Source organism: Cupressus sempervirens, chromosome 4, assembly GCF_028749045.1.
Source record: "Cupressus sempervirens isolate cs-2001-9-10 chromosome 4, ASM2874904v1, whole genome shotgun sequence".
Taxonomy (NCBI): Eukaryota; Viridiplantae; Streptophyta; class Pinopsida; order Cupressales; family Cupressaceae; genus Cupressus; species Cupressus sempervirens.
In genome coordinates this window covers 917,051,773-917,067,473 of record NC_143121.1, presented here as the reverse complement: position 1 = coordinate 917,067,473, position 15,701 = coordinate 917,051,773, and the positions used below count along the sequence as shown (strand labels likewise).

Sequence of the window (15,701 nt, the reverse complement as noted above, 5' to 3'; positions counted from 1 at the left end):
TCTATTAGATCATTCTGTGTTGTTTACTAACCTTTGCAATAGTAAATCTTGTCGAAGGTGGACCCTAATATGTTCTTTGTACAAATCCTCTAAGGTGGAAACACATTAACTTGTATTCTAAAGTCATTTAACTAGGTTTCTCTAACAAGGAAAGACTTTAATAGGTCTTATCAAAATTCCTTAGCCGGGTGGCACCTAATTGTGTCTGTAATCTTCTATTAGGGATAAGCTCTCGACTAAGCACACTTTAGAAGAGTGCAAACTTTGTGAGGATCGACTTGCACATCATGGATTTTACCTTAGTTATGTTTCCACGAGAGCAATATTGTGTTGTGTATTCCTATTTCTATGTCCTTTGTTTTTGCTTAGTCCTGACTGGTTAAGTTATAGCCCGCACAAAATTGTAGATAAGTATGAAGTGAAATTTAAAGTAAAAAGTTGAAACTAGTGAGTATATTTATTCACCCGCCCACCCCCGCCCCTCTCCCCTCTCAGTATAATGACATGTGGTAGGACCAACAAGATAGACATAAATATAATAGTTACATGCAAATATAATCAATATCAAAAAGGAATAAAGCACACATAAATCGACATAAGACACAAAGATTTAACTTACGTCATAAAATCCCTAGCCTTAAACCATTTTATACAAGACTTATGTCAATTACAAAATTAGGGCTAAACTATGTTGTTAAATAGATAAATAACTCTTGAGGTGTTCTCCCTTGACCCCACCCTATATACCGACAAAGAACATATATACAGCTCTGTCCCTAGACCCCACAAGGGGCACTACTCCTTGACACCATCATGGAGGCGCTACCCCCAAACCCCAATAGAAAAATCCCGAGGTAATATTAACCTCTAAGTTTGATTAGACTCCACGTAATAACATACACACACTTATCTATTATTATATATACTCTCTCATATTTAGTTTAAAATATTTTATTTGCTAAATTTGCCTTCCTTTTATTGTTTGAAGAGTCTATTTTAGTATAAAACCAAAAATATCTAAATTTTAATAATATTTGGATAATAATATTAGCAGCCCTTATAATGCATGTTAAAAGATGGAGCTAAGAACGATCAAATTAAACACTCTACATCAATGAGTATTTTAATATCTAATTGAATGGAAAAATAGATAGAAGGAAGGAAAGTAGGCTTCATATAAAATTAACACAATTTTTCTAGGAAAAAAAGCAGGAGGAATTTGTGTGAAAATAATAAAATAAGCTATACATATTATGCTACCAAAAAGAAAAGTTAAGAGAAAATCAAACAGGCATTAATTATTCACACAACAGAAAAGGAATCACCATAATTTAAATTGTAGATTACTAATCCCAATCAAGATGTAATAATTAAGGAGGCTTTCTCTTAAAATTTGAATTTATTCTCGGAGCTTATTGTTTGCAATGTGTACTAATGATGATCAAAGGAAAGGAAGATTTGTTTGTTTGTTTGCAAAGAGTTGGTTTCACGAAAGTGTAAAGAAGCACTTCAATTGATTGGTCTTATAACAGCCCAAGTAGACATGAAATTCTTGTCCAAGGCAAAGCATTTAAACTTGTAATTTGTATTACAGAGGTATTTATGTATGTATGTCTTCAAATTTCTTAACTAAAAAATAAACTCTTTTATATTAATTTAAAAATACAAGATTTAATAAGTAATTTTAAAACAAGGTGACAAAATTAGTGATATGAGACATTTAACTAAGGAATTTTGCACGATTAAGAAAAAAAAATACCCAATAGCAATGTTTCTCAAGAGGTTCAAAGGATAAATCAATTTAAATAATTTTCCTCCCTAAACATATTGTGGAAATAATTTTCAATAATTCTTCTTTACAATATTTATTTTTTCAACAATTTCTTCTTTACATTTCTTGACACACTTTTTTGAATGTAAAATACTTTTGATTTTTTTAATTACATTTTTTAATTGCTCACCTCTCAAATTTATTTTTCTAAAAAAAACCTAAACCTCTATATCCATAAAATGACAATAAAAAATATATTTTCTTTCCAATATTCAATTATATCATAAACTTTAGCTGTAACAAGAAAAATCACTGCATACATGTGCCAGGGAAAATATTGCTACTTAAGCTCATTTATATTATATTTTCTCAACATATATATTATATTTTCAATCTAATATATACTTTCATGTATTGTATTGTTATACATCAACTCTTAGAATAATATAACAGAAGAACAATACATCATCTCGTAGAATAAGATAACAAAAGAATACCATATTAGCATTTAGAGACATGAAATGTTAAATATTATTACTAGAAATTCCCAAAACTTTAGTACAATAGTATTGTTGGCAAGAACCTGACGTAAATTAATCTCTTGTTCCATAAGGTTGTTATAAGGTTGTTGGACAACAAATGACATGCAATATGCTTTTTATGTTATATTTAAAACATCAAATAATTTTGTTCAAGGTTCCTAGCTACGAGCAGAACTACTGCGAGAAGAAGTTTGAGAAGTAGTTCCATTCTGATTGGCTGCCATGGCTCGAAGCTTCCTTATTTGTCGCAGCTTAAAAATATCCATCGCCGGCTTTTCTTGAACGACCTCTTCTTTATCATCTGGCAGGCAATCAAACATAATTATTAGTTTCTTTGATGCAAGTACTTACCAAGCCTATAAACATGTGAATGCTTTAAAAAATACCAAGTCCCTTAACAAAGGATTGAGTGAGGAGGTAAGTAAACACAACTACCATTAGATTAAATGTTTAGTCTTCCTAAGGGATTATCAAAATCAAACATGAAAAACTCCAAAGGAAAAAACTTACCATCATTTCGCTTTCGTTTTAGCTGATGGCTTGTTTGGGATGACCTCATTGTTGAAGAATTTGGCCTCTTAGAAGTTGGAGTTCTGTGGAGACCACCATTCCTTGGAATGTCAGCATGAAATAATGCAGAGATCACCGTATCCACGTTTGGTGAAGGTCCTATAAAGTTCAATACGAATAAATAAATCAATATGACAAATAAGCCCCACTTTCAAGCAGGGTAGATGCGTATTTTTTAAAGAAAAGAGCATGTGTTCTTAATAAATAAATAGACACAATGATGATATCTAGAGTTAAATGATACTCAATTTTTAAGCTCTATAGACCATTCCAACTACAGCAAAATTGTGAGTCACGTAAAACAAAGATTTAATCTATTCAAAACTTACCATTGACAATGGGTAACTCCTGGATGAATGTCCGCAAAGATGATGATGTGTTAATCGTGTGTGCCTGGTTACCCTTGTGTAATTCTGAAGTTGAGTCTGTACTATTACTTAGAGCGTGTGATGATTTCATGAAATATCCACCTGCATGGTTCTAAAATTAGTTGTCATTTTTACCCCTGACCTAGACACTAACACAAATTTGATTTAAAATTTGAATTCTCCAAATTAATGTTAAGTTTGCAATTACCAATATGATGTATATTAAAAAATCCAGCATCAATTACCAAATAAATGAAAATGTTAACCACTTCCCTTCACATTCTTCCTTCTCAAAAAAGAAACAACATTAAAACAAACATTTTATTCTCAAGCATGCAAATGGCACAAGAAGCCTTCATAAAGTTAGCTTTAAACGAAAGTCCATTTCTAATTCTTCGTGCTAATCACGGCCAACTAGAATCGATTGCAAAGACCACCGTAACCAACAAAGAAGTAATTTAATGTTTGGAATTTTTTGGTGATCAATTTGTTGCTTAATCAATTAATATGATTGTCACAAGCAGAGATACGCTAAACTGATGTAATTGCAACTTTCAGCACAATCAGAGATACGCTAAACTGATGTAATTGCAACTTTCAGCACAATTTTAATTGTGCTGAAAGTTGCAATCACATCAGAGATCTTTATTTTTCTCCAAAATATAATATAAGCATTTCAATATTCAATTATGTTGAATGAATAACATGATACTCGTACCAAAAAGAAGTAATAGCGATACACTGAAATCAACATTTGCCCACTACAACAAATACAAGTAAAAGGACACATAGCTCTATTAAAGCATGAACTATAAAGTACTCATTCATTAGGGCCACCGTTCATTATGATAATGTATACTTGTAAATGAGAAAAAGAGACAAGACAGCAACCTACAATCTAAGAACTAACTGCCTATAAAATAGCACAAGTATGAACTAACACTGATAAATAGATCCACAAAAAAATTATTAACCTTGGACCATAGTCGTCTCAGTTTAGTGGTTTTCGAGACCACTGCAGCACAATGAAGTTAAATTTTATGGCAAAATGAAATCCTCAACGGAAAAATTTGCAATAACATTATAAACAATGTTAACAATAACGATTTCACTATTCACTACCAGATTATTATCGCATTTTAAATACAGAACAGAGAAAAATGGCCAAAAAAGATTATACACTATGTGGGCAATAACGATTTACCACTAGATTATTTTTGCATTTTAAATACAAAACAGCGATATTTTAAAATCATACAAAACACCTTCTAATCACAATATTGAATATTACAATATGGTAAGCCATCTGAAGACTTGTTTTGCATTCATTTGAACACATTTTGAGACAATCTGTATTAAAATTACTTGCAGTATGCCATAGCCCTTCAGTAGAAACTAGAAAGCTTAACACCCCATAACACTGCTCTAAAGTAAGAATTAAGCCATACAAAGGCCACTGCACTGCTCTGACAAGAAGATTGAAGACCCACATGGTTAGAGAAGACCACTCAGAAGAAAGGATTAGTGGCTCCAAAGGCTGTCCGCATCAGCCAAATGACATCCCGGTCAATCTTACAAACGGCAAAAGCATATGAAGACTGCTCTTTTACATGTAGATGCATTATCTCCTCCCTGCTTCCTCGTGAGTTACATATGGACCTCTGTTTGTTAAGCTGTCTCTTAAATCATGCCTCGAAACACAAAGTCAGATGCTGTTTTGCACATTTCCAGATAAAATTTCTCATACAAAATGCTGCTGAAACTAGCAACCTCTGACCTCTTTAAAGCCATACATATTTGAGAATGCCAATAACAAAACTTCATATGAGCTTAATGTCCCAGGGCAGCATTTCTAGATGCATGAAACAAACATGGAAAAAAGGATTGAACCTTTGAAATTTTACAATTAGTGTTCTATCATTCAGAACGCCCTCTAAATTCAAGAGATGAGCCAGCCTCCTTATCTCTCTTATTGATAAATAATTGAGTCTCTACATGACATTTTTGCGTGCAAAAATGTTTACGTTGTTTTAAAATTGTCCCAGTAGATTGATTAATGTATGTGCACAAGGACAATCAACATTTTAATCCACATTCTTATTTTCAGATGCTAATGCACAAAAGACATTAAGAGATGGTAATTAGCATCTTTCGTGCTATTAACATGCTCAGCAATAAAGCAATCCGTTAGGAACTAACTTATGCTATATAAGAGTTTTATGTCACCATGAAAAATTGCAATCAGCCATAAAACTCAAAATTTGAATAGGAAATAAAAATATTCAAGATATGCCTGTTACTCCAGATGGATTATTAAGTGGGTGAAAAAGGTCATCAATAATTTCTGATACAGCCTTGTGACCCAATTGAACATTCCAACAAGATAAAAACTACAATATAACTTGCTCCTTAATCTTAAGAGATATTTAAGATTAAAAACACATAGTTGATTCCAAAAACTAAATATTTTATGGGATAAGCTTACGAATGTTAAAAAGTTACTTGCACTTCCACAACCCACAATAGATAAACTATTAAACATAAAAATTAAATATTTATGAACTAAATGACTTTGTGTTGCTAAAATATGTAGCCGGGAATATAGGTTGCCTTGTGAACTAAGGCTTCCTGACAACAACAAAATTGAGAACAAAAAAATAAAATGAATATAACATTTATGGGTTTCCTTTCTCTTACATCCATGGCCTGCATTAGATGACCTCAAATTTGAGACATTTAATAAGGATGTTCCTTGCTTTGAGCTTGAAATGTTATCTATCCCAGGACTTGATGAAGGAAATGCTGATGAAGCCCAAGGTAACGTAGATGTGCTATCAAAGTTAACAGATGGAATAGCATTCTGTAACAATATAAAGATTAACATATCCAGATCTGGTGCATTTCCTGAAGTCAAAGAAAAGGAAACGTTAGTAAGAAACATAAACATCATCTTCAAATCAAGGCAAATGAATCCGAGCAATGGTAGGATCTGCCTAATTTTCTCTCGCTAGTCTCATGGAAAACAAGTATGCACTAAATCAGAGTAAGGTTGAATGGCACATTGTGTTACAATCATACTGGAAATATACATAAACACACCTTTTAAGAGGTTTAAAACGCAGTGAGAAAGAGGGTGAAAGGGACAATATTTTAATTGCATAAAACAAACCTTTCAACATTTTAATGACCATTAAAACCATTGTATGCATTGAATGAAAATGTGCAAGAGCGGAGAGATTCAAGCTTTGAATCAAGATAATCTATAATGTTGTTAAAAAGCGAGTGCCTGAAACTACAGATTTTGCAGTACAATTGAACAATGCCTCAGAAAAATGCATAAAATAAAATGCTCATTAACTAAGGGTGGATGATTAGAAGTTCCAGCAAGTCTGAAATATTATGTGACAAAAGAAAAGTTTTCATGGTGAGTTAAACCTTAGAGGGGATCATACTTGCTAATAAGTTTCATCCTCCAACCACTAGCATGTTCTTTGCTTTATGAAGATTTATGAATTTTCACTTTTATAGTAAACTTCATTAACTGCGAGAAGCAATCCTAGAAACTCTTAGAACCACCAAATACTAGTCAGGCTGATGCAAACATGAGATTTGAAATAAATTTCAGCAATGGTATACTTAGTCAAACCAATCTGTCATTGTTTGGAAAAATCCAAATCACTCTTTTATGAACATTGCGTTAACTCAATGAGAATAACAGAAATTTACAGACACCCCCACTAAAGGCCATACTCCAAAGGATATTAGAGAGTATATATTTGTATTATATCTTAGACTTTAACGAACTTTAGTTAGTTCGAGCCATTCCTTGCAACCATGAAAGTGGATAAAAGGCATGCATCGAATTGGGCACTAAATAGAATTCTAAGTGATACAAAACCCCTTTCCACTTCTCTATCTCATTCCAGTATGGGTTCCAGGTGAAGCATAGATGGTGCAGGTGTTGCACAATCTCACACATTAGCTCTACATAACCAACCTATGCAAACTGAAAGGAAAATAAAGCAAGAGCCTTCAAGAGAATTAATTGAAGTGAAGATTGTTACCATGCGAATAGTATAAACTTTGAGCATGCACCAAAGAGTCAAAACAAGGAATAGAGAATTTAAGAGGGGAAAAACACCAGACCTACCTTGTACACTATGAAAGAGGCAGAAGCCCAGAGAGAGAGAGAGAGAGAGAGAAGCTCATCAAAATAACATCAATTGTGATGTTTTGAAGAATGGGAGAGAAGCATCTCATAAATAGAGAAGGGGAGAGGAGTTGCACGTGTAACTCCCAATTCTATGAATGCCACCATTCATAATAGGTGTGTGCAAAGTGGTCCTCACAAGCAGACAAACTAGTTGTAGGGATCCTTGGATTATCCCATTAATACATCTAACAAGCTATGTGACAGAGTAGGCCAAATTTAGTGCTTGAAGTTGAAAATCAGCAAACTTAAAGAAAACCTTCAAGAGTTGTCGCAACTCAACCTAAAATTCATATGGTAAAGGTCTGAAGCTTTTCCTATCGAAATATATTTATAAAAAGTGAGTACCTTCGCCTATTATCAGAAAAGATTAAAAGTTCACCTTGATGAAAGAAGTGACCATGTTGGGTGCTTTCTGTTGCAGAGTTGAGATCCACAGTACCCTGTTCAATCTTGAGCAAATTACATAAAATTTCATGGGAATCATGGAACAAATTCGACCCACAAAGAACAATTTGTGTGACCTCCACATTCTATGTTGAGGCAGCAGCTGCAACTGTAAATAGGTAAGTTCAACCCTCACTAATCTGCATGGTCGGGAGTTGACACCTGCATAAAGTGGCTGCAGGAGGTGCAGGGGGCAGAGGTTAAAATTCAGGTTTTTTTACTTATTTAAGCGTGCCAGCTACCCAGCAACTTTACTCTGTTTTAATTCTTTCCTTTGAATGTCTATGTATTCCATTATGTTTAGAGTTTTCAAGTCTGGATTGTACTCATGCTGTATATATTTAAACTTGGCCAAGACCCAACTTTGCATTGGTTTTTGTCATGGTATTCTTCTGTATTTTAAAATTATTGCCATGTCCTTCATATTCTCATATTAATATTAAGAATTAATACATTAAACTTAAATTATTCATATAATATTTTTTTCAATTTATTACTAAATTTATTTATATTTTAAATCACTTAAATTGAATCACGAATCTTGTTTGGCAATTTTTATCTTTATTGAACATAAACACAAAGACAGACCTTGTGACATAACTTGAAGTGCCGATTAGCTGGGTGAAAGAGAGCGAAGTGCCGATTAGCTGGGTGAAAGAGAGTAGTACACTAATCTACCCCTTAGGGGGCACAGTGTTTATTTAGTAATTTACTGATCTCATCCCCAGGTTGGATATTTAAGCATCACCATGAAATAATGATTATGACAGGGAAAAGCTATTTGGTTTGCCCTGTTCTCTGTATTAGAAGCCATTGCTTACGTAAGAGTACATTTGTTAAGCTTGAGAAAGTTGAGATGGCTTTGATTCATTATGATGAAATCAATTAATTGAGTTGATACAGTGTGCAGTGCAAATGCTTACTTGAGGGTTGCATTGCCTCACCAAAAATAACAGTCTAAACTTTCAGGCAATTCTTGCAAAACTATCAAGGTGAAATGAAGTGGATCTAAGTAACAAGCAGCCTGATTAGGCCTCTATGCTATTTGAGGCAAGATATATAGCTTAAAGCCCATGACCAGATTTGAGGGGATTGCTACTGCAGCAGAAGATATACAATTATAACTACTATGTGCAATTTATCACGGCCAGTTGGTACTGCCCAACCTTGTTGTTATCTAAGAACAGATCTGTGGAACATATCTTTAGCCTAATATAAGCCACATATATAAAATAGATAGTACATTGGATAAGCAAATAAGAGATAAAAAGACGATACAGGTAAAGATGATGTTAAATTCAGATATACAATAAAATACATATGTTCATTTGTTATCAGTTGTAACTGTTATACTGTAAGTGTAAAGATGTTTCTTAAATCATTTTTATTATCTGACATCAACGTGATAATTTCATTAAAAACCCAAATCAGCAACTTGGGTAGGTCTTTCTTGGTCACATTTTGTAGTGCCACCTGGTGTCAGTACCTTGGTGATCACAGTGATCGATAACCACTAGGACCAAATCCCTTGAAGTGCTAGACACTCGGGGAATGGCATAAGAAAAGGTAATAGATTCTAAAAAGGTGCAATTGCTCGGATAAATCAGGTGCAATATCTGGATAAAGGCAAGATGAAGAGTGGTTAATAGAGATAACAAATGAGAAAGAGTGGTTAATAGAGACAACAAAGTGAGAAAGATGAGAAGAAAAACAGAAATTTAAAAAAAAAGGCAAAAGAATAACAGATGAAGAATAGAAAGGCAAAGAAAAGAGAGACAAAAGAAAAAGGAGTTAGACTAAACACAAGAATGGTCCGCCACTGCACTCCAAAACTCCCGTAGTTCACGAAAAATCAAAATGGAAGACAGAACGATCTTAGCATGCAAGTTTCAGGGCTAATGGAGATCAATAATGTACGTAGGGAAATATAGAGTGATACAAAAGCAAAATTGATAACGCACAATGGAGAACCTTCCACTTAGGAAATAAAGGAAGATATCCAATGAATAGTTTTGTTGAGCAGAGCGTTGAAGTAGGCAACAACATCACCAAAGAAAGGATGAGGTAGAAAAGGCAGAGAGGCCCATAAAGGGGAAAAGGGAAAAAGGGGCATATACGAGATCCTACAAATGATCGAGTATCCGGTTTAACTAATGAAGAATTAATGGGTAACAACATTTAGAGATGCTGCCATGATATAATATCATATGGAAAAAAGGAAAAGAAATAAAAACAGGAAGGAAGAAGATAGTACAGTAGGAAGGAAGTAATGCACAAAGGTGTATTTTGTAGGAGTATTACAAATAGAAAAAACAAATGAAGGAAGCAGAGAAATGAAAATATCCACAAAGAACTAATTTTAATTGGTAAACCCCAAGAGTCACTATAAAGGATGAAACGCAGAAAGGTATAATATGTAAAAACATTTCAAATAGAAGAAATACATGAACGAAGCAAAAAAGATGAAAATGGCCACAAGAAACTAATGTTAATTGGTAAATGGTAAACTCCAAGAGCAAATGCTCCCAAGTTTTGTCCGCGAAGGGTACTGGAAATATTCCAGTTAGTCTTCGCTATGGGACCACAAACCCTGAGGAAATCATTGCGAACCCTAATTGTTCCTTAAAAAGAAAAAGAAAAAGAATGGCATATACACATCTACCTCGTATCCGAGGATGCGAACTCGTACGAAACGAGAATTTCAACTATAAAACCCCAAAAAGAAAAGAAAATCTTAATCAAACTTTTGGGGTTTACTAAACTTACCATTAGACGGCGGTAGTTGCTGCATAAAAGAAGCCAAAGACGGCGATAGACCAGAAAGAACATCGCCAGGGTTTGATTCGGGGATGCACATGATTCCCACCATTTTTGAGCTCCTGTAATATTGCAAATTCAAACAATTTAGCATCACTTTTCGAATCTACAAGATAAGAAATCGAAGTCAGCAAGCATGCAGAGGGCCCTAACTGCACAGCACGAGGAATCAATTGTACAGTGAGAAATCCGAAACAAATTTATTGGGCATAAAAATAACGTAGAGTTAAAAGAATACAATAGGCTGTTATTGCCCGCTCCAAATTTCGAATTCACGTCTACCAAAGAAGATGTGAAGATGTTCCTCCGTTCTGTTTTTGGGTTTGTCCTTTATTTAGAAACGAACCGCTCAATATAAAGCGTATGAGAGCGTTGCGGTCGTTTTAGTTGAGAAATTTGAATGAATTTTTCACAAAATTCCGCGTTTCTCAGAAGCATTAATTTAGAATCTTTCTCTAATATTTCACAACCGCTATCTTCGCCGTTTTAACCTGAACCCCCGCAGTTATTTGTCGGTGCCGCGAAGTGTCTGTGCAGCAGCCAAATTGCACTTGTTTGTATTTATTAATATAATTGAAAACTACTATACAGTTGCATTGTGTTTTGTAATTTATTTATAAATTCAAGTGCACTTTGATTGCCACATAGCCTATATATAGTGGCGGGAGGAGGCAGAGTAATGAATGAATGAATGAATGCGTGCTTGCTTTTTAGCACTAGATAATTTTCCAATTCATTTTCATTTCTAATCTTTTGGGACTAGTGAATGAATCTTGATTTTTATTAATATCTTTGTTTAAGGGATCACGAGCCATAGTCCTATAAATCTTGATAATTAAACAAGGAGTGGAAAATGAATGAAAAATAAAAAATTTAATATTTTGCACTAAATAAACAAGAAGTGTGTTACATTTTAGAGTCCTTATGTAAAAATAGTCCATATTTACAAATGTTGAAAGTATATTTAGTAAGGTGGAGCAAGGGAAAGGATTATATAGGAAGTATTTACATAAAGCTATCACCATAATTTAAAGTAGGTTTTCTCTTTGTCAAATTAAGATGATCAAAACTCAAATTTCAAATAGGAAAAAATTGTGACAATTATTATGGTTGATAATGCTAAATAAGATGCTAGGAGTTCTAGAGAAATAAGAAACCAAATAAAATAATTGAAGTATAAATAGAATTATAAGTGAACCATGAAGAGGTTGTAAATATTATCACATCTATATGAGTGCCTAGTTTAGAACAAACATACTCGAAAGGAATGTGTGCAAATCGAACCGTTGAATTTCTCTCATAGTTTTCTCTATAAAATCCATATTTATATATAAGAAGAGACACTAAAATGTGTGCAAGATCTAGTTCACTAAGGAGGCCTCACGAGAAGAAATGCTTTCATTTAAAAACAATCCAAAGTTTGCCAAATCAATCACAATTTCTAGTGTAGTATTAGTGAACACAAACTCAATCTCCCCAACCAAGCTGAGAACTAAAGTGTTAGAGAAACGTTAAAAACACATAGCTAGCACTTGCACTAGAAGGAGGTTTAAGGGTCCTGTGATGTAATTATAAATAGTTTGCTTGCTTAGTCCTTATCTTCTCCAAGACTTGCTCAGGCTTTCCCTTAGCCTATTGGGGTTCACTTTAATACCCTAACATCTTGAAGATCTCTATCTTATCCTCTAACTACTCATTACCAAGTTACACCTGAGGATTTTTGCTTCTTCCTTCACCAAATGCCTCTGCAAACTAACTAGCCAACTTCAATTCTTGATCCATCTTGTTCATTTCCACAAGGACATTGAGTGAGGGGCTCATACATTAGGTGTTAGTCCTCACCTAGGATTATGGACCCAAATCCCACAAGTTTTCCTCAAGTTCCTTTGCATTAACTCCAAGACTACCAAAAATAGGACTAATTGATTAGCCCTCCTACTTGGGTTTTTGAACTATAACCCAAAATTTCTCTCAACAAGGTGGCAAACAAATCATAGATTTGAGTACCCTTGTAGAAAACCTATAGGATTTTGTGGGTATTAGGTCTCCAAACCATTTGTACACATGAAAGCAATTTTTATACCTGTAATCAAGGGTTTCACATTGAGAATGTCAATGTTGAGGGTCTAATCATACCCTTAACAAAACTTGTTTTGAAACTTTCTCCTCTTGCATAGTATCATCACTCACCCCTCTCCATTATACAACTCATGGTTTGAAGTATCTATCACATTCAAACCTCCAAAAGCTTCTTGCCAACGTTGTGATTGCCTAACCAAGTGTTTGTGACTTGCCTAGGGCATCACATTAAAATTGATTAACCAACACTCCAAGGCCTCAAAATCTATATACATAAGCTACACATGCTCCACTTCCATTCCCCTTAAGGCCACAATGAATCCACAATAGGAACTCATGGGGGAGCCATTTTTTTGCAAAAACTGCCAAGACTGGAACAACACACAGTCTTATTGCAAAAGATTTTTAAAAGCTAATCAAATGAACTTATAAAAACCTTGTAATCTAAAACAAAAAGAATTTTACAAACATGAACTACAATACTCCAAAGTAAAAACTTAAACTTCAATCCATTATTGTGAATATGCAAACTAAAATAGTCAAAATTGGACAGAATTTGTGGTTTTCAATAACAAAACTTCTTCTTTAAAATCTCTAACCCTTGGAATGGGTCATTTTCATGGTTTTTATAAGTCTACCAAGAGGTTTCAGACAGTTATAAGAACTCTTAGCTGTGTTTTCTAGGTAGATTGTGTTACAATTTTTGCATCAACGTTTACTTTTTTCCTTCAGCTCTCTCATCCTGATGATGGATCACAGAGTGTGATCCGAAACATTGATGCAAAAATTGTAACACAATCTACCCAGAAAACACAGCTAAGAATTCTAATGGATTGTGGAAAACTACTATCTACAGTTATAAGAACTATCAACCTCAAATCCACAACATGTTCAATTCTTGCTAAAATGTTGTCATGTAACTTTTCAAAGTTGCTGACAACTTTTGCATTTTTGCAATTTTAAGACATCTAACCCTTGGAATCTTCCCAATAGGTCTAACATGGTCCATCTATGATGTCTAGGCACAATTGGTCCTTCAAAGCATTAATCCACGTGTTTTTTACCACTTTGCTCTATTTGACAATTTTGTCAATACTTGACATCTTTCTCATCTCTTGCTCTAAATGGTATGTAGGATCTCCAATCCATTAAAGGGGATGTAAAAACATCATGGAGGAAAAGATAGGTTAAAAATCATTCCTACCATAGGCTTTCATGATCTAAGATCCATAACCCCTAACACAAGCAACATTAAGCAAGCAAACAAAACCACTTAGAGTGGATTGAACCTAGTCAACTCCACCTAAGATCAAACTCAACCATGACCTTGAAAGGTCCAAACTCACACTCTTGACTTGGTTAGAGTCAATACATGCCAAAATCAAAACTAGAAATCAAAACAAGGATCTTGGACTAGGTGCTCCTGCACCATACTCCCCAAACAAAAAGAAGTTAATCCATCCTTGGATTAAGCAGGTTGAAGTCAAGGCCCAACCTCTTGAAGTATGCTTCTTTTATCCGAGTAACATCAGTATCATCTTTGCCATGCCATTTGATCAAATGCTCCATTTAGTTTTTCTTCCTAGTCTTCTCATAGACTCTTGAATCTAGAATCTTATTGGCTATCAGAGGTTGAGCAGGAGTTAGATTCAGATCTGCTACATCTTGTGTAACCTCTTGAAGGTTCTAATCAGCGTCTTGAAGAGGTCCTTTGTATGAAATCAAATTTGCAACATTGAAGATGGGTTACAACCCTGTGTCTTTAAGAAACTCAACTTTATAGGCATTGTTACCATACTTTGCAAGTATTTTACAAGGACCCAATCTTCTCATATGTAGCTTGTGTGGTAAACCCTTTTGCAATCTTGTTTGTTTAGATACACCATCATAAGATCCCTTATTTGAAACTGAACATCCTTTTTTATGCATCCACCTTTTCCTTTAGTTTGTTAGGATTTTCAGTTAGTATCTTCCTTACATTTTCATGGACTTCCCTCGTGGATTGGGAAAAGTCCTCAGCATAGCCACCACCTTGTGCTCCATCCTTTAGCTCTCTTAACTCAAATATCCCTCTAGGACACAAACCATAAACAACTTCAAAAGGACTCTTACCAATTGATCTGTTCACTATGTCATTATAGGCATACTCAACCTACTTGATGAGTTGTTCCCATGTTTGACCATGCTCCTTTGTGAGACACCTCAGCAAGTTGCCAAGACTCCTATTAATCACCTCTATTTGGTCATGTATCTATGAGTGATAGGCTGAACCAAAAGATAAGTTATTTGCAAGCCTCCTCCATAGTGTCTTCCAAAAATGGCTCATGAATTTGGTGTTCTTGTCTAAAACAATGCTCATAGGCAGTCCATGGATCCTAACCACCTCTCTGAAAAAAAAGTGAGCAATCTGACAAGCATCATGTATGGTCTTGCAAGGGACAAAATGGGTCATCATACTAAATCTATACACAATCACATAAATGCTATCATAAACTTTTTCTTGTCTTTGGTAAGCCAACTACAAAATCCATACTTATGCATTCTCATGGTCTACAAGGAATTGGAAGTGGTTGATAAAAACTAACATTGGTAGATGTGCCCTTTGCCTTTTGGCACACTATATAACTTTCAACTTACTTTCTACTATCTCGAGTCATCCTAGGCCAAAAACTGAACCTAATAACTAACTCTTAAGCTTGTTGACTCTAAAATGACCACTAAGTGCCCCCATTATGCTTTCCTTAGATCAAATTTTCCCTCATGGACCCTCTAGGAACACAAAGCTAACTCCCCTTAAACAATAAATCATTCAGCAATGTATAATAAAAAAAACTTACCATGAAAATTATTTTTAAAATCCTTGCATAGCTTGTAGATGTGGGCAAAGTCTTCATCAT

General features: G+C 34.4%; 1 protein-coding gene across 2 annotated transcripts; it reads right to left on the bottom strand.

Annotated features, from left to right (window-relative positions):
- Positions 1–2,284: 2,284 nt before the first annotated feature.
- Positions 2,285–11,259, bottom strand: LOC149564390 (uncharacterized). Of its 2 annotated transcripts, none has more exons than XM_089827438.1 (6): positions 10,964–11,259; positions 10,675–10,787; positions 5,949–6,155; positions 3,213–3,353; positions 2,824–2,982; positions 2,285–2,614 (listed from the first exon to the last, which is right to left on the bottom strand). In XM_089827438.1, the coding sequence occupies exons 2-6, from the start codon at positions 10,775–10,777 to the stop codon at positions 2,472–2,474; spliced, it is 753 nt and encodes a 250-aa protein (XP_089683564.1). In that variant the 5' UTR covers positions 10,778–10,787; positions 10,964–11,259; the 3' UTR covers positions 2,285–2,471. The 2 variants fall into 2 exon arrangements, with proteins under 2 accessions (XP_089683564.1, XP_089683565.1); XM_089827439.1 differs by having other exon boundaries at positions 10,879–11,012.
- Positions 11,260–15,701: the final 4,442 nt, after the last annotated feature.